Genomic DNA, 23,534 nt, shown 5'->3' with positions numbered 1-23,534 from the left:
CGCAAATAAAAGGCTAGTAGGAAGGTTATTTTGGACATGTTTGCCTGTTTAGCAGGCTTAACTGCTCAGGCTCAATAACTTAATTAATCTTCCACAAAACTTCAGTAATCACTCTCCCTCTAAAATCAACAAATAAACGTTTTAGACTGCAATTTGATAATGTGCTGTCATGTAACTAAAGTATAAGAACACAAGTATGTCTTGATGTGTCCATTGTAAGAGCTTCACTTCACTGGCCTGGGCAGATTCTTCAAGAGCCGAGACATGTCCTCCCCAGCAAATTCTAACATTTTGGTATTTGCCAAAAGTGATAAATGCCTCTGGACATCAGGCACTGCTGGAGCATCTGGGGTAGTCAGCTGCTGACTGAAAGGTGGGGGTGAGATTTACTTTAGTTATCCTGCCCATCAGTTCAGTGACCTCTCATGCCTAGATAAGACTTTTGTCACCGTATAAGGACCACTCCCTTCATGACAGAAATGCTTCAACATGGGAAGGTGAGCAGACTTGTTGGGCGTTTTTCCTTTTCCCCTGAGGGGTTGAATTCAACTATGCCACAAGAATGCATTCAGTTTTCAATACATAACACAGCCACTATTCCATCTGAATGTGTCAAATACATAACACAGCCACTATTCCATCTGAATGTGTCAAATACATAACACAGCCACTATTCCATCTGAATGTGTCAAATGTTTGTATGAATCTTGCTTAATGTGCATTTCCCCTTTCACAGCCTTAAACAGAAATAACTCCAGCCACTGCTAGTCATCACAAGTCAAGTGAATTTGGTAGGGAGGGAGGGAGAGCTTGTCAAGACTTGATCACCTAAAGGGGGGGGGGGGGCTTCTTAGCTATGCAGTATGGAGGAGAGGAAAAAACAGGGTCACTTATTTCAGTGGTCATTTGCAGGGAAAAGAAGTCCACAAGATACAACTTGATATAGGGCTTTATTTAGAAAGTTTATATTATAAAATGTAAAAATTCAGCTAAACCCGATCACATGAATTGCAAAGACTTTGTCCCTTACAGTTGCACTTCCAAGGTGCTGCCGCTTTTCACATCTTTACATGACAAAGAACAGACAACGGCAATCCCTTAGGAATTTTTCTCATGGGCAATACTGGAAGTTTGCATCAGATACAGTGTGGGTAGATATTGTTTTGGCTTGTTTACAATGGGTTTTTTTTAAGAGTTGAGACATGCAGCAGGGTGATCTAGCTGATGGGAGACACACACAGAGGGGGTGGAAACTAATTAATCGTCCTTATCCTTGGCACCGTGTTTTAGGATGCGTGTGAACTCCACATAGTTGAAGTTGCTCTTCTTGTCGATGGGGGCCTCCCTGAAAAGCTCATCCACTTCCTCATCTGTAAACCTGTCGCCCATTGTTGTGAGCAGCTCTCTGAGGTAGTCCTCCTGGATGAAACCTGACGGGGAGACAAAGTCAAATCAGATGAGTTCAAGCAGTGCCCAAATCAATACCAAAAATAACTCCAGATTACTTTCTCAAGGACAGTCAAGTAAATCCTCATGAAACAGTCGCATTTCATAGTGTTAATTTTTTTTTTTGATTTTGTGGTTCCTATGACTCAGTCACTGTCCTCCCTAAAATGTCAGCTATCAGTAAACACCAATTGGGGAGAGCAAGAATGAGGTGACGTTTTATAGAAGGAGAACTAACCTGTGCCCTCTTCATCAAAGCAAGCGAACGCGTTTCGGATCACATCCTCGGGGTCTGTGCCATTCAGTTTCTCTCCGAACATGGTGAGGAACATGGTGAAATTGATGGGGCCCGGAGCTTCGGTCATCATGGCCTCCAGATACTCATCAGTTGGGTTTTTCCCTGTGTAAAGACAAAAAGGCACCACAGCGCAATTAAAATAAAGTCTCCGAAGAGTTCAAATAACAGATGAAAAACAATAGATGCTAAATGTAAATGTTTATGCACTAGTTAAACAAATGTTCCATATTGGCCTTGTGCTACTTTCAAAAGCAAATGCATACAAGGAACATCTTTGAAAGGGGTTAAGATTTTTTACATAAGCAAAGCCTATCTGCAACAGTGACAGTGTCCAGTCCACCATTTAAAAAAAAGCTAAAATGCTGACTTTCGGCAATTTGGAAACATGAATCAAACTTTGAAGTAATAATGACAACAGAATACTTCTGATCTGACTTGAGCTCATCCTGAAGTGAAGACCATTTCAGAGACCCTGCTTGTTAAAGCTCCTACTCACCCAGCGAGGCGAGCATGTCGTGGAGATCCTCTTTGTCAACAAACCCGTCACGGTTCTGGTCGATCATGTTGAAGGCCTCCTTGAACTCCTGAATCTGAGACTGGTCAAACATGGCGAAGACATTGGAAGTGGCGCGCTGGGGGCGCTTCTTCGTGGTCTTTCCCTTTGCTCTTTTGCTAGACATTTTGATTTTGTTTTATACCTGTGGAAGTAAATACACGACTAATTAACGTCCTTAAAATGACAGACAAAGGAAGGCACTACATATCAGTTTTATTCCTGTGCATTTAGGACAGTTCAGTGTGTTTTTGAAAATGTACTATATCACTAGAAATAAGACCTGCTGGTTGTCCTGTTTAACACCACTGCTCCTTAAAAAAAGTATTATCAGCTGAACAGTGCGTTGTACAGAAGATGCATATTATTATATATATATATATTCCTATAAAACTCGTGGCTTTAGGAGATAGTTCTGAATGCTTATTAGAATAATTTAGGTCACAACAACATGTGAATTCATAAACTAAATAGTATTGCCCTGAGGAACTGTGAAGCAGCAACTGATTTGAAAAAGATATGGCCTAATATGACAGCCAGTGAAACAAAATTTGACAGCACCTATGACAAAGAGGGGAAACAATTTCATGAAAGTTAATGTGGATTATGCAGTGACCCCAAATAATATTTGGTCATCCATTCCCACATCTCTGTGGCGGGGTGATCTCATTCCGAGGCAGTGACTCCCCAGTGGGCCGCTATAAATGGAAATGTTCTCCAGCCCGCTAAGTTACCCTCATTGAGGAGAGGAGAAAGTACTGATGTGAGGACAGATGCCCTTATCAGGCGATGTCTTCTTCCCGTGTGTTGTCTCCTCTCCTCCTCTTGTCATGTTGACGCCTGCGGGCTGGCTCGGTTATGGAAAGTGTCTTGATCAGCTTAGGACAGCTGGCAAGCATTAATGTTGTTTTGAACTGCGCACGCTAGTTAAACAGAACGAAGCAGCCATCTCCCTGATGTAAAGTTCCCGTTAGATTCAATCATTTCATTGTAAACATATAACGCGTTACAGGCATAGTAAATATATAGGCTGCATACGATAGGTTTGCGGCCTGGCTTGGTTGGGCCAAGTTACCTTGATTAATTACTTAATGTGCGTACAACAGCCACTATTAGAAACATGGAGCAAATGTTACTCAGGTTTACGAGCGGAATTTCAAATAAAGCGACCAGTCAACCCTACGGTTGACCAGATTACGACAGGTTTGGCAGCAATGTTAGCTTGCGATTTAGCGGGGAAGCTAAGAGTTAGTTAGCCATGTTCAGTGTACAAATCGAACATTCAAAATGGGCACGCTAGCATGTTAAAAAACGATATACGTTTGATATTAACAACAATTATGTAGTCATGATATCAAAGCATAAATACTGAAGGTATAGACAACATACAAGAGACAAAAACATGAATTGTCCTACCTGACAACAAATGGACACTGGTCAACTAGCCCGTGCTGCTCTCTTTTCTCAACCACCGCCCTTACTTCCTGATGATATGTTCATACAGTACAGGAAATCCAGAACAAACCAACTCCGAAACATGGGGGAGTGATCAAAGTATTAAACGCTATTAGTTGGAACAAAACAATTTCTAGTGTGGTCAAGTCTGAGATATAGCATCAGCTACCGCTATGCTGAATCATACTTTTGAAATAAATACATAATATTCTATTTTACTTCGTATTAAAATATATGTTGTACTTGCACACACCCCCCGAAGTAAATGCAGCTTCCACAACACGTCTGCCTTGCCTTCATTGACGTTCCTGGATATGTCCTTTTAAGGTCAGAAGGAATGTATCCTCCTTTGCCTTGGCTTGTGTAACCATAAAACAAGATAAGGTTAAATAAACTTTGATGGAAATTTCCTCATGGGGAAATTGGACATCATTATCACCAAGGCAAATATGTCAGGAGATATCATTAGTTGTACTTGAACTTGAACATGTCATTTAGCATGGGATTATTTGTTTTTCCTTTCATAAAATGTCATATTAATGAGTTGGAAATGTATTTATTTTCTTTATTAAAGCTTGAATAATTGAATTGCAGAATTTAATCTCATAGACTAATACATAGAACCTAAACAATAAAGTCAAAAATGTTCATGGGAAAGATCATTATAGATGGTGACAGTAGACACTAGCATGACTCCCCAAGCTGGGTCAGACAACAGTTGGTTGTACCCTAGTAGCCAGTGCAGTGAGGCTTACTGTATTCAAAAGCAAGAGAGACATGTGGAATAGAAGATGACTCACATGTTAAAATAAGCATTTTCAGGGATCATATCATATCACTTTATATGAGTACTAGGCTACATCTCTCGTATGGAAAGTGAATGTTTAGGTGAAATGCTCTTTTCTTGGATTCTGTAGCCCTACATGTATATTATGATTTAAATGTTATGTTGCCATCCTGGCTGTTATTATTATATAGTGTCTTGTAAGCCCTATATGGGCTGGGCACCTTAAACAGGTGCATGACACTTAAATAAACATATCAATCAATCAATCAATCAATCAATCAATCAATCAATCAATAATGATAACAAAATGGTTGAACCATGCAGACAAGCTGCAGGTGCCATGACTCAGTTGTGGTTATGCTAATACCATATATTCAAACCCAGTCAACATCTATACAGCCCTATAAGTGTTTAGGTAAGATTTCTGTTCACTTGAGCCATTCAACACAAACTGACAAGGTCATGTTAAAAATCTCTCATCAGTGCTAGAACCAAAATAAAGTTTACATTGGTAAATATTACTTGTGTAAATGATTAATTTAGCCTACATGATGATGACAGTTTATCCAAATGAACTTGGTGACTATTATGTTTTATCTTCATCCTGTTTTTTTAATTAGCCTACCTATGTGTGGAGCACTTTGTAACAACCAGAGTTTGAGAAAAGCTTTTGAAAAAGGTTCACCATGTCACACATATGTAATAATGAATTGTTATCATCCCAAAATGTTTTTTGTTTTTGTCTATTTTCCTTTATCTCAACAGAATTGTTGTCTCCACCTTGAAAAACATAGGACACATACAGTAGTTCAATTGTAGGTATATTTATATAACATTCATAAAAAAAACATGAACTCTTAATTATTTACAGTATATGAACATGCATTTGTAGAACTAAAGGGGACAGGGATCTAATTGTTCCTGTTTTCTATTTATCAGAGAATGTTCTATCTGTCTGTGATCAAACAAAATATCTGGGTCACTTTATTACAGATCTGATGATGACATGTACAGACAGCGGCATATGTTATATGCTATAGGGGCTAACATGTTGGTAAGGAAATTCCACTCTTGTTCTGATTAATCTCTTTAGGACCTACTGTACCCCTATTTACACTGCCCCCTTGTGGGTTAAGTATAAAAAAGCTAGCCTCCTCAATCTTCAGGTCGCTTACAATGACTGTATGAGGATATTGCTGAAAAACCCAGATGGAGTAGTGCAAGTGAAATGTTTTGTAGTGCATGTATCAGCGGTTTTCAGGCGCTCTTAAGAAATTTGATGAACACATGAATTTGTCGTCTGAATGTTTCTCAGAATTCCATTATCATGCTGCTGACCAATCCTGGTATCAGTGCTGTGAGATACCAATCACAAATGTGGAATTTTTGGTATAAGTGCCTTTTATAGATGTACTGAGTTTTTGTGTGTTCTTTTAATTGTTTATGTCTGTTTTTCTATGGACCTTGTGTCTGATAATAAAGTTGATTGATACAGTACATTTGCAACAGAAGAGGATCAGTCATCTTGTCAGCAACGCCCTGCTTGCTGCTGTCTGTCTGTGACATAGGTGTAGTGCCGGTAGAACGCGGGGGAACGGCGTTCCCATACTTCTCCAACGGGTGTTTTGTGTGTGTCAGTGTGTGTGTGCATGTCGAGCCAATAAAACGAGTGAAACTTGGCAACGTTGTCATTCGTCCTATATTTAAGGTGGGCTGAATTATTCACACTAGTGATGTGACGTTCGCGAACGACCCGAATCTATTGAACGGCTCTTTGCTATGAACGAAGGGAACCGAGTCCTACTTGAGAGCCGTTCGTTTTAATGTTGTGCCCAAATGTCACTGCCTGCCGCTCCCCCACCACACACACAGTGTAGACCTCCCTCCCTCCCTCTGCTAGTCCACTGAGCAGGGAGGATAGGTGCAATCGTTACGGGCGCATGCTGTAACTGGGTGGCCTGGGTGGGCGGACTCAGCTTAACTCATTGAGTGCCAGCCACTTTTGGAGAACGGACGCTCCCAGTGCCAGAGTTTTCAGAGCGTTTTCAGTGATTTCTCGAGGCCCACAGAATATTGTGTGATATTACTATGTAAACACCGAACACGCAAAAAGAACAAGGAGACTCTATTGTATCATCAGCAAAAAAAAGTTTATTGATACCATTTTCCGTTCTTTAGTTATGAGCCGGAGAAGATAGGTTGTTTTCAGCGTTTTCAGGCATTTCAAATTATAAGCTGAGATATTCAGCCTTTTGTGAAATGCAGCATTTCAAGCACATTCACTGACTCTAGATAATATTTTCTGATGTAGTGATGTGGTGTAGTTGTGTCCTGCCCTGCGTGCCCCCCCCCCCCCCCCCCTCAGCTGAAAACTCCTCCCCACACTAGTAACACACAGCCTCACGCACCAAGCGTCTATTTTCGGAGTGCTTTTGGTGCGCCGCCTCCCAGGCAGCGCAACATGGAGAAGCCACACGCGGACTGCAGTGAAAGGTATGGCTTTTCAGTGTCGGCTGCTGCTTTTCTAGCGGCTAATCATGTGGAGAAACTATGCTGACAGACAGACAGAGGCGGAAGGGCTCAGTTGTGTGCGCGGATTGACTGTGTTCGCTTGTTGACTTGTGTCAGTTGCAGCCAGAACAATCTACATGGCTCTGGACTGCAGCATGAGCGGGTTCTCTTTGATCACGGCTATTTCAGGCTGTGTATTCCTGACATTTCTGTAATCTGGAGAGCACTGTCGCCACCTAAGGGTTCTGTAAAATAGGTTATAGACCTCCAATAGCTACAATAGTTGTACAGGAAATGCGGAAGGCTTTGATCGACATCCCACCGTCAAAAAACGCATTGGACGTCGAAAGACGTCTGTGGCACTCTACGTCACTATTTAATTGGACGTCGAAAGACGTCCATGGCACTAACGGGCTATCTGCCGACTTTCTGGGCAGCGAAGTGTTGCATGAATTGCATTCAAGGAAAACCAACTTTATTTACACAACACATTTCATAGAAGAAGTAAATTCACTGACTAAGCAGATAATATGGCGTCACCTTGTGTCATGTTTACAATGCAGATCATTGACATGAGGTCTGGAATATGAGTAATTTAGTGCTGCTGCAGTTCACCAAAATTAAATAGTGGTGGCTCTAAGATCAAATCTGATTCAAATCGTACCATATCATTATCCTAGTGATTTCGCAGATAAACAGTAGTGCACGCCCCCTAAAAAGAAGAAGAAAAAAAAAAGAACGAGGATCCGCTATTTTGAACAGCTCTCGGAAAGGAACGGAGCCATAAGATCCGGCTCCCTTCAAAGAGCCGTAATTCCCATCACTAATTCACACAGCATCAACTCGCGGCTTGAAGAAAGAAGGAAACATCCCACCTTAACTATAAGGTGGGCTGAATGATTCACACAGCATCAACTCGCGGCTTGAAGAAAGAAGGAAACATTCCACCTTATTTAAGGTGGGCTGAATGATTCACAATCACACAGCATCAACTCGTGGCTTGAAGGAAAAGGAAACATTCCACCCTAACTAGCTACAGCGCGGGGGAAACCTCAGTTTAATAAAAGCTATGCTGAAACAGCTACTGGCTTTTTCAGCATCAAAATATTTTTTTTCCCCCCAGTAGCCTACCTCACTTTAACAAGTAAAGATGAAAAAGGCAGCCAAACATCCTTTCATTTTTCAGACAAGCTGTTAAAAAGGTACGTTTACAAGCATGAAGAAACTGTTAAAAGCGTGTTTCTTTTCAACGCGGTTGAATCAAAAGTTAGCGTTAATCACCCCATTGCAATTTGCATCCAGAAAATCACACAAGTTGCACAAGGCATTGATCATCATTTGGCACGGCGGCCGGCATTTTTAGAATTTTGTGGTGAATTAATTCACCACAGAATTCTGTGGAAATGTAGTGGGAGTAAAATTAATTCACCACAGAATTCTGTGGAAATGTAGTGGGAGTAAAATTAATTCACAACAGAATTCTGTGGAAATGTAGTGGGAGTAAAATTAATTCACCACAGAATTCTGTGGAAATGTAGTGGGAGTAAAATTAATTCACAACAGAATTCTGTGGAAATGTAGTGGGAGTAAAATTAATTCACAACAGAATTCTGTGGAAATGTAGTGGGAGTAAAATTAATTCACAACAGAATTCTGTGGAAATGTAGTGGCGTAAAATTGCCGGCCGCCGTGCCAAATGATGATCAATGCCTTGAGCAACTTGTGTGATCGCTGGTTGAGAGATTGTTTAGCTGTTTGTGTTGATAACTGACTGCTGAGTCTGCTCTGCTCTGCCCATATACGTCTTTTAGTTTCAGAGCTGCAAATGTCATGGGCTACAGACACAATTAGTTAAGTCGTGTGTCAGTGAGGTGCGTTCCCCCACTTCTCTAGATAGCACTACACCTCTGGTCTGTGAACAGAGTCTGCTGTGTCTCCTTTTGATACTCAGTTCTTTCTTTGGAGGTTTGACCTAGCCTGGGTAAACCCAGCCTCCACGTGACCTGCTCTCAGACCTGCTCTCAGTCACTACAGTGACTGAGAGCTATAGGTTTGACCACCTGGATGTAGGGATGCGGATCAATCAAAGTCTCCTCTGAACATCTGAAGTCCTGTCATCTATAAGAGGAGGAGCCCTTCTCATCCTCTGGCCTCTTCTCTGTCTTTCCATTGACTCTCAGCCTCCTGCCCACCTGCTGGACACACAGCTCCTCTGGGGAAAAGTCTCTATTACTTCATTTGATTGTTGCTTTTCTGGAACAAATGTGAATTCAGATTCCAGATTGGCGGTTGTTTGGTAACCGATCATGTTGTCAGCATTGGTGTCAGCTGTCATCCGAGTTGTGACGCCAGTTAGCTCAAATAGCTCTCCATAACCAGTCCCATCATACAGTGAGTCAGCAAGGCTCTCCAGCTGTGCAAGTACTTCCTCTAATGCAGAATGGTAAACCACCACGGCTCTGCCATTAGCATCAGCAATGCCTTGTCTGTTACGTGCGTGTGGATAAAATACAGCAAACCAATTGTCTTTCTGAATGACAACACATGTATTTCCAGCAATAGTCACAAAACAAGCTTCAAAACTCGACAAAGCTCTATGAAGTGCTGCCTCCGAAGGCATCGTGATATCTGCCATTTCTTCATCATAGTGGTCGACCCCAATCTTTCCAAGATAAGAATTTCCCAATTTGACAGAAAATGTGCCTGTTCTGGTGTTATATGTATCTGGCAATTCAGTCATCAGAATGTATCCAGTTTTGCTCTTTATCTTATGTTTATGGTGCATTTCACAATATAATTGTATTCCCTCATCTAACACATTGTCAATGTCATTTGTTGTCGATGTCAGAATATTCTTCATCTTACTCATCACGACTGTTGTCAAACTATTAGCAATGCCATTGTTTACCTGCATGACTTCCATAGCGCTCATGTGACTGATGATCTGAGCCTTGTACAGAATAATTCTTGTGACGGTCAGTAATACAAGTTGATAGAGTGTCCAGGGTCAGGGCGAAGGGCTCCTCCTCTTCCTCCAGCTGGTAGGAGACTGGTTGGATGGACACAGAGGCTGGGACTGGTTCCATCATCTCCTGCAGGATCTTGTGTTGAGGTTTGTCCATCTGCTCCAGCCTGCTGTGCAGCTCCTGTATGTTTCTCTGCAGGAGAAGAGGCTCCACCTGAAGTCACAGACTACAGGCCAGTGTGGGTTGAGGGAAGACTGAAATCCACGTGAGCACATCTTCAGTCTCTGTTTAGAATCAGAAATACTTTATTGCTTTAGTGTTTAGATCCTCTATTTCTGCAATGAAACTCCATTAAAGTGTCTGTTCTGTGTTAGCTGTGCTGCTTTCTGACTGTCACTCACAGCAGTTGGACTCCTCCCAGTTTTATATTCTGTCTCCAGGAATTCCAGCATCTTCTGGAACTTCCCTTTCATTGCCACAGCTCTCCACTAGGTGGAGGCCTTACTCCAGAGTGCTGGACTATTCCTGTGTATTCTGGAAGTTCCTGCTGTTGCCTGAAGTCAACACTAATGCTGGATTCTGCATGAGGAGTTTCAGCGCAGAAATACAACAGTGACAAGAATCTAGTATACTTGGGGTCATACCAACTATTTAAGAAAGTAAATGCCGCTGTATTGCTTTTTCTGTTGAAGCAAAAGCGTTCTCAGTTGTATGTGTGTTTCAAACTGTAATCTTCTGAAATAATCGTGATAATATGCATGTCAGGTGATCACAGGTGATCACAGGTGATCACAGGTGATCACAGGTGATGTAGGCCTACATCACAGGTGATGTAGGCCTACATCAAAGTGTTTAGTGACTAAAAAAAATCAATACTCTCCATTTATGTTTGAAGTTGCTCTACTAGCCTACATATTAAATGTTTGCAGTTACTCAAATACAACAATGAGTAGCCTATCATGTGAGGCCAGAAATTGTGACTTCATAATTTGAATGATAATTTATTAATATCTGTCCATACTCTGATTTGACTCAAATAATTTAATTCTGAAACATTGCTTTACACTGAAAGTTTTCACTATGCATGATTGATGTAACACACCATTTACATTGTGAAAGACATTCCTGTATAAAGACTGGCATTGTATCAGCAAAGACTAAACCTGCTCATCATATTTCACTGTAAGGCAGTAGACTCAGTGGATGGATGCAAGGCACATTTCATCTCAAAACACACATTTCTAGCAAAATAAAAAACAAGGTTTAAACCAGGGAGAACTAACACACTGCAACAAGACTACGCCGGGAGGCATCAAACAAAAAACAAACACTAAATCTTTGGCTGAATGCTCACTCACTCAACAACAGTAATCCTATTGTTTGAACTGCTAAACTACAGATCTTCTGACTGACAGCAGGCTCAAACTGGACATGGAGTTTGTCATGTTGTATCTATGAGGGATGACCACAGTTGCTAATCACCACCAGAGCACTCCAGACCACACTGGAAATCAAAAAGACAGTTTCTGGGAACTCAACAGGGATCAACAGAAGACAGAACTGTATAGCCTATCCATCATCATCAGGTATTGCAAAAAGAGAGACGTCACTTTCACCCTACAGTGGTGCTGCCTGTGCTTTGGTCCAGCTGTTAGCAACCAGACCTTTTATTTGGAGAGTCGTCATTGTGATGAAGTCGAATATAGGGCTGTAGTGGGGAACTTTGTCACATGGTGCGAGCAGAACCATCTGCGGCTCAACGTGACAAAGACAAAGGAGTTGGTTGGGGATCCGAGGAGGGCCAAGTCACCGGTGACCCCTGCTTCCATCCAAGGGGTCAGTGTGGACATTGTATAAGTTGTACCTAGCAGTGCACATATAGATAACAAACAAGTACCTAGCAGTGCACATATAGATAACAAACAAGTACCTAGCAGTGCACATATAGATAACAAACAAGTACCTAGCAGTGCACATATAGATAACAAACAAGTACCTAGCAGTGCACATATAGATAACAAACAAGTACCTAGCAGTGCACATATAGATAACAAACAAGTACCTAGCAGTGCACATGTAGATAACAAACAAGTACCTAGCAGTGCACATATAGAAGATAACAAACATTGGGTAGACACAACACTGAAGCCCTCGACAAGAAGGGCCAAAGCTGTTTCTACTTCTACTGAGACAATGCTGTGTTTGATGAGTCTGTGGTGGCCAGTGTCTTCCTGTTTGCTGTCGTGTGCTGGGGCAGCAGGCTGAAGACAGCGGATGCCAACAGACTCAACAAACTGATCTGCAAGAGCAGGGACGTTGTGGGGGTGGAGCAGGGCTCTGACAGCAGTGTCAGAGGGGGATGCTGTCCAAGCTACGAGCCATCCTAGACAACATCTCTAACCCACTCCATGACGTGCTGGTCAAGCACATAGGAGGAGCACAGAGAGAATAAAACAGCATGGGCCTTCTTAGGCTACTTCACCCATGAGCAACTCAAAAACCACATTTTAACACCCGGCCTGCTTTGAACTTGAATAGAGCTCCATCAACTGCAACAGTTTACAGTCTACAGCACAGTATACTTGATGCTCGCTTGGTGATAGGAATTATAAGTACTAAATTTTATGAGACATTGTATTGTCATATTTAACCACTAGAGTGTGCTAGTTATATTGAAAATATCTTATTTAATTTGCTCAATAAGGCAGTTGGTTTAGACCATTGTTTAGACCAATAGTTTCTTGAGCTGATGGGTAATTAGTGTATGGATATTAGTTGATCCTTTGTGTGAGCTCCGTGAATTTGCTTCTGTCTTAGAAGCGTTGACTATAAAATGTTAATGTAGCCTCAGTGTAGGGAAGACAAGAAAAAAAAGGTCTTAATGTATCTCTTGACCTTCATCCAGTTGGACATTCATGGACAGCTGAATCCAGCTGCTGAACAACAAAACCGTATTAGCTCAAAATCAGCTCAACTCAGAATTCATAAATTCAAATTAATATTTGCCCCTTTTTTTGCACTTTCTTGTGTCATTTGTTGTGTGTGCTAAACTCTGAATTATGATATTTCCAACAGCACTTGAAGGGAGCGTTAGATCAGAAACAATTCACAGACTGTCTTGCCACATTGCGATGGTTATAGGTCCAAAGTTTTCAGCTAATATCCTGGGGAACCTTTTTGCGGAGTGACAATGGGCCCCTTGGTGATAGGTCTACATTTCATCAGAGATGATGGGAAGCACTATTGCTAAAATAGAACTATGTGGCATATGATCCTCTCTCTTAAATAGGGCCTACCATGAGGTATGACAGGATGAAGTCATTAGGTGGCCATGTTACCACGTTCCTGGCCAGATAAGCACTGGAGTTTTCCATGGAACTGCAGTTTAGTAATTAGGCCTTAGATTCAGATTAGAGCCCAGAATGCCCAGGATGTTTCCAATCAAAGCTTTTGAGAGACTGCATGCTATTGTCTGAAGTGCAGTCATGCTCAGCAATCCTCTACTTCAATGGTTCGCAACGTGGGGCCCGGGGGACCACCAGGGGTCCTTGAGACTCGAGGGTTGCAGGCAGTCCCCAGCAAAGTGACGAATTGTTCAACTCGCAGCATTATTTCATTTTCAAGAAGTGAACACAAGAATCTTTGATCATAGTTGAACTCTTTACAGTACATATACAGTAGTCATGGAATTCTGGACAAAATCATATCTAACTAAATATATTATTCACAGATGTGGGTCTGGGAGACAAAATCTCATCAAATGGGGGTCCGTGGCCCTAATGTGACTAAATGAGGGCCTTGATATGAAAAAGGTTGAGAATCTGTGCTGTATAGGTGCACTAGGTGTCTGACAGTGTACTGAACTAACACATATGATCTGACTATACTTGATTTACTGTTGGTTGTTGGTTGTTTGCTTTATGGTGAAGAGAGAAGACTGTTGAAAGCATATCTTATCAGGTATCATGAAAATATGGTAATAAGTTGACTTATTATGTTAACACAGTTGGGACAACTTCTTCTCAACAATACAAAACATAAACAACACTGCTGATGGAGTTTTAATTATACTCAACAGTGCATGTCATCTGTTGCTTTGAATAAATCATAATAACTGGCACTTTTTCTTAACAGAATTGCAAAGTGGGACATAATAGGGTTCATAATTCAAATTTAATCTAATCTAACATTTTATATTTTGCTATTGAGCTGACTGAAGTGGTTCAAAGCAGCCATGTTGGCACCTGATTTAGTGGCTGGTAACCTATAGCTATTCCCAATGTAAGCCTTCTCCCATATCGGTTAATCCTATCCATTGGAAAGCATCTGCTGTTATGATGACACTGCTTGAATTCTTGCAATAGTTCTCCTCGGTGTATTATGGTGGCTGATGTACTTTGTGTGCCTGCAACCAACATGGCTGCCATAACATTTTAAGTATGTGTTGAGTGGTTGAGGCCCAGAAAGTTGAAATGTTCAAAACAAAGGCCTCAGAAGTGTTTGGCTCCAGGATATCTTTCCTATGGAAAGTCATCAGGTGTTTGTGTTGTGCTGCAGTAAAACGTCTGGCAGTCACCCACTTTCCAAATGACCATGAAGTAACTTGATATAAATAAGAATGTCCTTCTAATCTATCCACTGTGATGCTTTCTAGATCTTTATCTGCCATGTCATTAAAATGTGCATGGATGTACCCACTGGATCACAGCAATGGAGTGAGACTGTAACTAATTCTCTGAATCTTCAACAGATCCCAAATTCAACATTTAATTTATATGTAGTTTGTGAAGAGAACAGAGAGAGAGAGAAAAGATAAGCTAACAGTAAACACTCACCGCCATGGGAGGCTGGCCAGCGAGACTACCCCCATAGAGACAGCGAAAGTGAAAGAGAGAGAGAGAGAGAGAGAAAGAGAGACAGAGAGAGATGGAGAGAGAGACAGAGAGACTAACTGGCGAGAAAGAGACTAACTGGCATGTGTTGTATGTGAAGCAAGTAACAATAGCATAGCTAAAGTTAGCAACAGTCACAGCTGTGACTGCGATGATAAAGAGTAAAGACAAAAGCAGTTGGAGGTTCATCCAGTGATGGGGCGACCTGCCAACAAGACCTACCTACCATACATGGAGCTTCTGAGACTCCCAGGATGCTGACCAGCCATTTTTTTAAATAAAAAATAATAGATGGCCTTTATTTGCAACTGACTGAAATGGCATTACATTTTGAATGAAACCGAGGCTACCACTTCATAAATCAAAGTATCACTGCCTCACTGAGGACAGGCAGGCGGTGAGGTGATCTGGTATTATGTGATAAGTATTTAAGCCCTTTGATATTCAAAGCTGTGGTCAACTCTATTTATGTCCTGACCCATGTCAGGTTAAACAAACAAGCGAAAATGTGTAAATGAGTGAGTGAGTTAATGAATGAATGAATGAATGAATGAATGAATGAATGAATGAACGAACAAACAAACAAATTAATTAATGAATTAATATGTTAATAGATGAATGAATGAATGAATAGGCTAGATCAGAGGTTAGGGGCTCCAAGCAGTTTAAGGGAAGGCTCAATGGAAGTGAAAAATATTACATTAGTTATCCAAAAGAGATCACGTAGAATAGCCTAAATGTGTGTGATTTGGTTAAAGAGATAGTTCAGATATACAGTAGTTTTTCTCACTTTCCCAGATTCAGAAACTAATGCATGCCTAGACAGACCTTTTTATGTATTTGGTGTAGTCTCAAGTACAGTATATCAAACAGCAATATCAGGCTATCCTGGCTCAAGTTGCTATGGGATCAAATAACATAATCATGATCACATAAGATCAACATATCATGATCGCGTTTGGGGGCACCTTCTTCCAAACTTTGTCTGGGGGGAGGCCCACAGTCTCAGACTTTGAAAACCCCTGGGCTAAATAAATGAATAGGCAGACAGACAGGCAAATACACACACACACACACACACACACACACACACACACACACACACACACACACACACACACACACACACACACACACACACACATTAGGGGAGACCGGGTATGGTTGTAACCCATTTTGTCTTAGTTCCTATAATTGAAAGTTTTGGTGTCTCTCAGATTTTGACACAAAACACCAACATTTGTCTGCTACAAATATCAATTACTTTAACCTCTATTATAATATCACAGACTTTATAAATTGATGTCAAAATACAGGCAGCAAGCTCAGGCTTGGGAGGAGTGATAAAAGCTGTAGTTCCTTGAATGGCCACTGGAGGCTGGCTCTAAAAGGCAGTAGTTTCCCCGTTCACCCCCAAGTTTACAACAGGATTAAACATGTTTACTACAGCCTGGTCTGTATAGCTAATTTCACCTTTCATGACAAATGTGCGGGGGGTGATTTTCTATATAACTCACCCGTTTAGAGTAAAATAGATGATAGAAAAGACTATGTTTTGGGCGTGATTGACAGGTCGCCTGTCCAGTGATCACGCAGCTTGCCGATCATGGACCAATTAGCAGGTGGAGCTGGTCTCTGTGGAAAACCCCTGATCTCACACCATCACACGCGCTAGAACCCCAAGATGGCAGCAGCCAAAACGTCAAACTAGAGGCTTCAAAACGCGGGTCCACAAACCAATGGGTGACATCATGAATCCGTCCATATCTTTTATACGTTCTATGGTCAAATACAAGGCGTGCCATTGTTACAACTTACCCACTGCTGTGGAGAGTTGTGGTAAGTTGTAACAACAGTATTAAAGAAGCCAACAAAATTAAGCATGAGTTATGCCAAACAAACATTAATATCTCAAAAACTATACATCACATCGCTTATATTTTTGACATTCTGAGTGATAGAAGTAGCTCAAGGGTCTGATGTGTAATATAGCCTAAAGTCGTGTTAAAGTTGTGGGCTGGCTCCATACGTCTATAGGGTTCCATTATAAGCTACTGTTTGCTTACCAACATTGATCCCTCGTATTGAAAGTGCTACAACTGACTCTGGTTTCCCCTACTTGAAATGTGGCATTCCATCACATAACTGCTTAATAAATGAGTGACAATAACACTTTTCAACAGTCAGTGTTACAACCCCACCCCCCATTATAGTTCTAGCTGCATGTTGTAGAACAATTTGAGGTTAGCATGGATGGAATGCATTTAGCTGAAAGACTTACCTACACTGTGTAATCTAATACAAGTTCTTTCACTTCAACAGAATCAAAAAATAATCTAAATATAATCTAAATATAATCTTGCTTAAAAACTTTACTTTCTTTTCTTATTTTTTTCCCCTTTTTTTGGGGGGGGGGGGGGGCGTCATCTTTTCTGCTTCCACAGCCATGACATTTCACATTTATCAGGCAGGAAGTCCCTAGATTGGTCGAATTGGTAGTGCTGTTACAACTCTCCCCATGTTACAAGCGTTACACAGGTTACCAATACCTGGTCTCAAATAGTTGGTGAATAAACTTAGTCCTGAACTGCTGAGCGGGCTATCTCAAGCCAGCAGTATCAGTATAAATTTAGACTGGACCTAATTTAATAATATGGCATCAGCCGATCCAGTAGCTCAGATATAAAATCAAATAGCTGGTGAATAAACTTAGTCCTGAACTGCTGAGCGGGCTATCTCAAGCCAGCAGTATCAGTATAAACTTAGACTTGACCTAATTTAATTTAATAATATGGCATCAGCCGATCCAATAGCTCAGATATAAATTCAAATAGCTGGTGAATAAACTTAGTCCTGAACTGCTGAGCGGGCTATCACAAGCCAGCAGTATCAATATAAACTTAGACTTGACCTAATTTAATAATATGGCATCAGCCGATCCAGTAGCTCGGATATAATATCAAATAGCTGATGAATAAACTTAGTCCTGAACTGCTGAGCGGGCTATCTCAAGCCAGCAGTATCAGTATAAACTTAGACTTGACCTAATTTAATAATATGGCATCAGCCGACCCAGTAGCTCAGATATAAAATCAAATAGCTGGTGAATAAACTTAGTCCTGAACTGCTGAGCGGGCTATCTCAAGCCAGCAGTATCAGTATAAACTTAGACCTAGACTACCTAGATCTGAATTAGCAGTATAATATTAGTCATCCTAAATAATCCTAATAAATTTTGATTTGACCTAATTTTATTGTTGTCTATAGAGTTAGTTCCACCTCTGCGCAGATTCCCCCGCTCTCTTCTCTCTCTCCCCCTCAGGTGTCCTTCATTGGCCTGACGTACACCCCACCGCTGCAGCCCTAGGTCCGGCCGTCATCGCCCTAGCCACCTGTCGTCACTCTAGGCCATCTACCCACTACTCCTTCTACTGTCTGACACCCCGGGCTCATCACCATCACCGACCCCTATCCTCATCATCCTGGTCACCTGCTTGCCTAAGGGAAGGGGGGGGCGCCCCCCCAGCCCCCCCCCCCCCGCCGCCTCATCATCACCTCCAACTCCTATCCTCCCCTCCTCTTAATCATCACCTCCGACTCCTATCCTCCCCTCCCCTCCTCTTAATCCATGTCACCAACGCGGACTCATGGATTCCTCAGATCATCCTCATGGAACTCCCAATCTTGTTACCCCTTTTTGTCACCTAGCTAATTAACTAGTATTCTCTAAACCTACGAACACTTAAAGACTGCATTTTCTATTTCTTTTTGGACTCTACTTTTTAGATTTTCAACTCCCTTCCCTGATCTTAGGATAATTTAAAAATTACATTTTTATATCCCTTCTGTTGGACTCTTTTTTACATTTTCAATTTTCTGTTCTCTTGTACATTTTATTTCCATAATAAACCATTCACAGAGTTTCATTATCGGAAACTCTGTGCATGGTTTAGCCCGGCATCTCTCGGCCTGTCTCGGAGGGGAGTCCCCAGATGGGGGTCCGCTGCTGTGGCCTGGGTGGGCCCGTCCCCCGCGTGGCCTGCTCTCACGCTCTCAGTCACTATGCTGGTGGCTGGGGGCTGGGGGGGCGGGTCGCGTGGGGGCTGGGTCCGCCCGGGCCGCAGCAATTGGCCCCTAGCACAACGACCTCACAAGGTTCCTCCTCAGCCAAGTCACTGGGGCAATCCATGCGGCGATCCATATGGTGGAAAGGTTTTCTTGCGTTCACTGGGGGTGAGGGGGTGCCGCTGTGTCCCGGCCTGGCCTTCCCTCCCACGCCTTATGTGGGCGGGGGCCGGGTCGGGGGGCATCGGTGCTCTTCATCACTGGTCGAGGGCTGCCGGTTGGTTTAGAACAGCTTAGGTAGGCGATAGATTAGCTACAGCCTAAGGCTGACCTGTTAGTGTTCAGGCTAAAATCAGACTAGAGCAGGGTAGGATAGGCCAGATTAGGCTGTAGATTAGCTAGATACTATGTCCCAGTTAGCTCTGGTTAATGCTTAGAGTAGTCAGTTGTCTGATCTTCTCCCCCCCCCCTCTCTTTCCCCCTTCCCCCGCTTCTTCCCCCTTCTTGTTCTCCTCTCTTTCCATGCTCTTTCCTCCCCCACATCCCACCGCCCCCCCCTCCCTTCTCCTGCTCTCTCCTCATTCTCCCCCCCTCTGCTCCTTCTCCTCTTCTCCCCTATTTTCCTGAATCCCTGCCACTTCCTGCTCTCCCTTCTCTCACATTCCCCCTGCTCTCCTTCCCCTGCACCCTCCCACCTCTCCTTCTCTGCCTCTCTGTCCTCCCCCCTCTCTCACATTCCCCCTGCTCTCCTTCCCCTGCACCCTCCCACCTCTCCTTCTCTGTTCTCTCCTCCTCCACATTTCCCATTTTCCCCCCACCCTCGCCCTAATCCGGGCCCGTATCCTACTCCCTCCCTCCACCCTAGACCCTACCTCTACTCTCTGTCCTCCCCCCTCTCTCACATTCCCCCTGCTCTCCTTCCCCTGCACCCTCCCACCTCTCCTTCTCTGTTCTCTCCTCCTCCACATTTCCCATTTTCTCCCCACCCTCGACCTAATCCGGGCCCGTATCCTACTCCCTCCCTCCACCCTAGACCCTACCTCTACTCTACCTCCCCTGTACCCTTCCACCTCTCCTTCTCTGTTCTCTCCTCCTCTCTGTCCTCTCCCCTCTCTCACATTCCCACTGCTCTCCTTCCCCTGCACCCTCCCACCTCTCCTTCTCTGTTCTCTCCTCCTCTCTGCCCTCTCCTCCCTCTCACATTCCCCCTGCTCTCCCTCCCCTGCACCCTCTCCTTCTCTGTTCTCTCCTCCTCCACATTTCCCATTTCTCCCCACCCTCGCCCTAATCCGGGCCCGTATCCTACTCCCTCCCCTCCCCCAACCCTAGACCCTACCCCTACCCTGGCTCTCCCTCCCCTGCACCCTCATCTCTCCTCCTCTGTTCTCTCCTCCTCCACATTTCCTATTTTCTCCCCACCTCCCCCCTCCCCTCCCTCCTCCCTCTCCCTCCCTCCTCCACTCTCCTGCTTTCTTCAAATGTTCAAATGTTATCTTTATTCTGTATATTCTTGTTACTGTGTGTTAGCTAGAATCAGCTAGACATACTTTCTGTGAAGCCCTCTGAGACATGCTTGTGAATTAGGGCTATATAAATAAACTTGACTTGACTTGACTTGACTCCCCTACATACATAGGGGAGACCAGTATGCATACATGCATACATGCATGCATGCATGCATGCATGCATACATACATACATACATACATACATACATACATACATACATACATACATACATACATACATACATACATACATAGCTACATGCATACATGCATACATACATACCAGAGGAGGTTTTTCCAGTGAGGCATAGGAGGATGGTCCTCCTCTATTAGATTGGGGATTTTATATAAAAAAAAAATATATTAAAAAAATATATTTTTTATTTTTATTTTTATATTTTTCATTTTTCATATTTTTTTTTTATAATAAAATATCAATCAAATGTGTTTTTTCTTATGTGCAGACGCTCATTTTTTCATTCATTATATAGCTCCATGCAGACGAGTCACTCTGGCCCTGGTCCCAGCATGGGGGAGGGGATAAAAAAACACCCGCCCTGTGGGCTTGATTTATTTGGTAATTTATCTAATGAAAAAATAAGATTGGTTGAAAAAGACTTGCAATTCACAGAAAACAGTGAGAGTGATGTGTTTTCCAACGAATCAGATTGAGGAGGAGGGGAGCTCTCCCTTAGCCCGTGAAACCAGGTGAAACCCTAATTGGTTGTTGTTTGATTGATAGATTGCTTGACATTGATTGACATTCTGTATTGTCCAATGCTGAATACGTCTGAAAATCGGCAACGTTGTTCCACTGCCTGGTCTGTGGTCACGCTGAATCAAGGAGGTGAAATCCACTGCTTGACCTGACAGGAAGGATTTACTGAGACAGTTAGCAGCATATCATATTTCCCTCTTATTTTTATTTACTTTTTTATCAATCAGTAAGTGTTCACAAGCCAGACAGTCGTTGATATTGGATTACCACCAAAACGAGTTTCGAGTTGCGGGGAGAATTGAGCTGCGCGATACGGGCTTTTTGCAATGTCAGAAAACTGGAATATTTGCAACGTCTCGACTGCAGCGTTTCCCCTACAGACAGCACGGATATTCAAGTAAGTCAATTGATTTCAAGTTATCCGAACCTTCTATTAAATTCGGCGTGGAAATGGTTCACCGAGCAGCGCTATTTTTGTCGTATTGAAGTTTCATCCTGTAATTTCTTATACTAAAACCCGCGAAGCTTTAATTCACACATTTTTTAACTGAATTTGGCCTGTAAATCGATAGCTGACAGCGGGCTCAATTTTAAAGCTTGAGTGGTGATCTTTATATCATATGAAAGTAGAAGAAATAAGGAATCGATTGGGATGAAGCATGTCAACCTAGGATGTCGGGAAGGGGGGGTAAATAACGCTCCAAAGTTGATAACTAAATGAGTAGTGCAGCACTGTGCACATGAAGACACACTCTCGTTCCAGATGCAATTAAGTGTAATTTAACGCTATTTGACAACAGTTTCGGCCATAGACTTTGTCAAGTATCATACAAACAGTGCAAGACAGCCATTATAAAGACAGGTTAGCTGATTGAATGGACAACACCTGTCTTGTGAAAGCACACCTGAGTGTGAGACATCATAGGATGAATCAAAACATTGATGTCACAGGTAGGCTGTATACCATAATATATCATGAATCTATGTGAATAAATAGATTTATATAAATAGTAATCACAGCCTAATGCATAGAGATAAATCCTGAAACCTTCTCGCAACAGTTCTAGCCTAAGCCAGTGGTTTTCAAAGTGGGGTCCCCAGCAAAAAGGGGGGATAATCTATTTTCACTATAATTCCATGCCATCCATAAGTAACACAATCTAAGATAGTGTAGAAGTGAGTAACTAGGCTAATTATAACCATAACAGCACAAATAATTGACAAAAATCTCGAAATAAATATACAGTATTTACTCTGAGAAATGAAATAATGAGAAAAGGAAAAATTATTGATGGTTAAAACTGAATAATGACATCACAACAGTCTAATCCTAATGCTAATTTAAAATGAGATTTGGGCGTTTTGGGCAAAAACTGCTTGTGGGTGAGAGTATCAGCAGCAGAGCACACGTCATATTTTCCCTGGGACCGCCTCAGGTGCCAGGTGCTGTTCCGTCCTGTAGTCCTCTCACTGGGTGCTAATGCAATGCTCCTCACTGGGTGGAAAGCTAAGAGGCTTGACAGCATGGGAAACATGGCAAATACACATGCACGCACGCGCGCACACGTGAAAAAAAAAACCCCAAATTTTTTTCGGCGGCGACCTTCGGTCGCCGCCGAAAAGGGGCGGCGACCTTCGGTCGCCGCACTAGCTTCCTCCCCTGCTTCCAAGGTCACCAGCCACCACTGATACATACATACATACATACATACATACATACATACATATGCTATGCTACATGCATACATGCATACATGCATACATACATACATACATACATAGGCTATGCTACATGCATACATGCATACATACATACATACATAGGCTATGCTACATGCATACATGCATACATACATACATAGGCTATGCTACATGCATACATACATACATACATACATACATACTGTACATACATACATACATAGCCTACATAGGCCTACATACATACATACATACATACATACATACATACATACATACATACATACATACATACATACATACATACATACATACATACATAGGCTATGCTACATGCATAAATTGACAAAAAGCCAGAGGCTCATTGGAAAAAAAGACAAATACAATTCATGGGCAAGGAAAATAAAGAAGTCAAGTCAAGTCAAGTCAAGTTTATTAGCACATTTCATACACAGAGGCAATTCAAAGTGCTTCACATAAAATGGTTGACAGGAAAATAAAATAATAAAAACAGAGAATAACATGGACAAAGAACATGATTAGTGGGCCTGTCTTTACCTGCGCAAAAGGCAGCATTGATCATTGCCAGTGATCTGCAGCACCCATGGACCAATGCGTTGCCCCGGGGGTTGAG

The 23,534-nt window shown here is 42.3% G+C and overlaps 1 protein-coding gene across 1 annotated transcript; it reads right to left on the bottom strand.

Moving 5' to 3' along the window:
- Positions 1-933: 933 nt before the first annotated feature.
- myl12.1 (myosin, light chain 12-1) lies at positions 934-3,786 on the bottom strand. Its single transcript, XM_083632093.1, has 4 exons — positions 3,714-3,786; positions 2,241-2,442; positions 1,685-1,846; positions 934-1,430 (listed from the first exon to the last, which is right to left on the bottom strand). The coding sequence occupies exons 2-4, from the start codon at positions 2,422-2,424 to the stop codon at positions 1,258-1,260; spliced, it is 519 nt and encodes a 172-aa protein (XP_083488219.1). The 5' UTR covers positions 2,425-2,442; positions 3,714-3,786; the 3' UTR covers positions 934-1,257.
- Between the last annotated feature and the right edge of the window lie 19,748 nt (positions 3,787-23,534).

The sequence above is a fragment of the Poromitra crassiceps genome, assembly GCF_964638095.1.
Source record: "Poromitra crassiceps genome assembly, chromosome: 2".
In the NCBI taxonomy this organism is placed as follows: Eukaryota; Metazoa; Chordata; class Actinopteri; order Beryciformes; family Melamphaidae; genus Poromitra; species Poromitra crassiceps.
Note: the sequence above shows the minus strand (reverse complement) of the source record. Positions and strands in the feature narration are given on the sequence as shown.

What these genes read in the sequence shown, in the direction of transcription:
- myl12.1 (XM_083632093.1), bottom strand. Translation starts at nt 2,424, where the DNA reads ATGTCTAGCAAAAGAGCAAAGGGAAAGACCACGAAGAAGCGCCCCCAG. An exon ending in CGACATGCTCGCCTCGCTGG is followed by an intron (nt 1,847 to 2,240) that starts GTGAGTAGGAGC and finishes GTCTTTACACAG; the next exon opens with GGAAAAACCCAACTGATGAG. An exon ending in CTTTGATGAAGAGGGCACAG is followed by an intron (nt 1,431 to 1,684) that starts GTTAGTTCTCCT and finishes TCTCCCCGTCAG; the next exon opens with GTTTCATCCAGGAGGACTAC.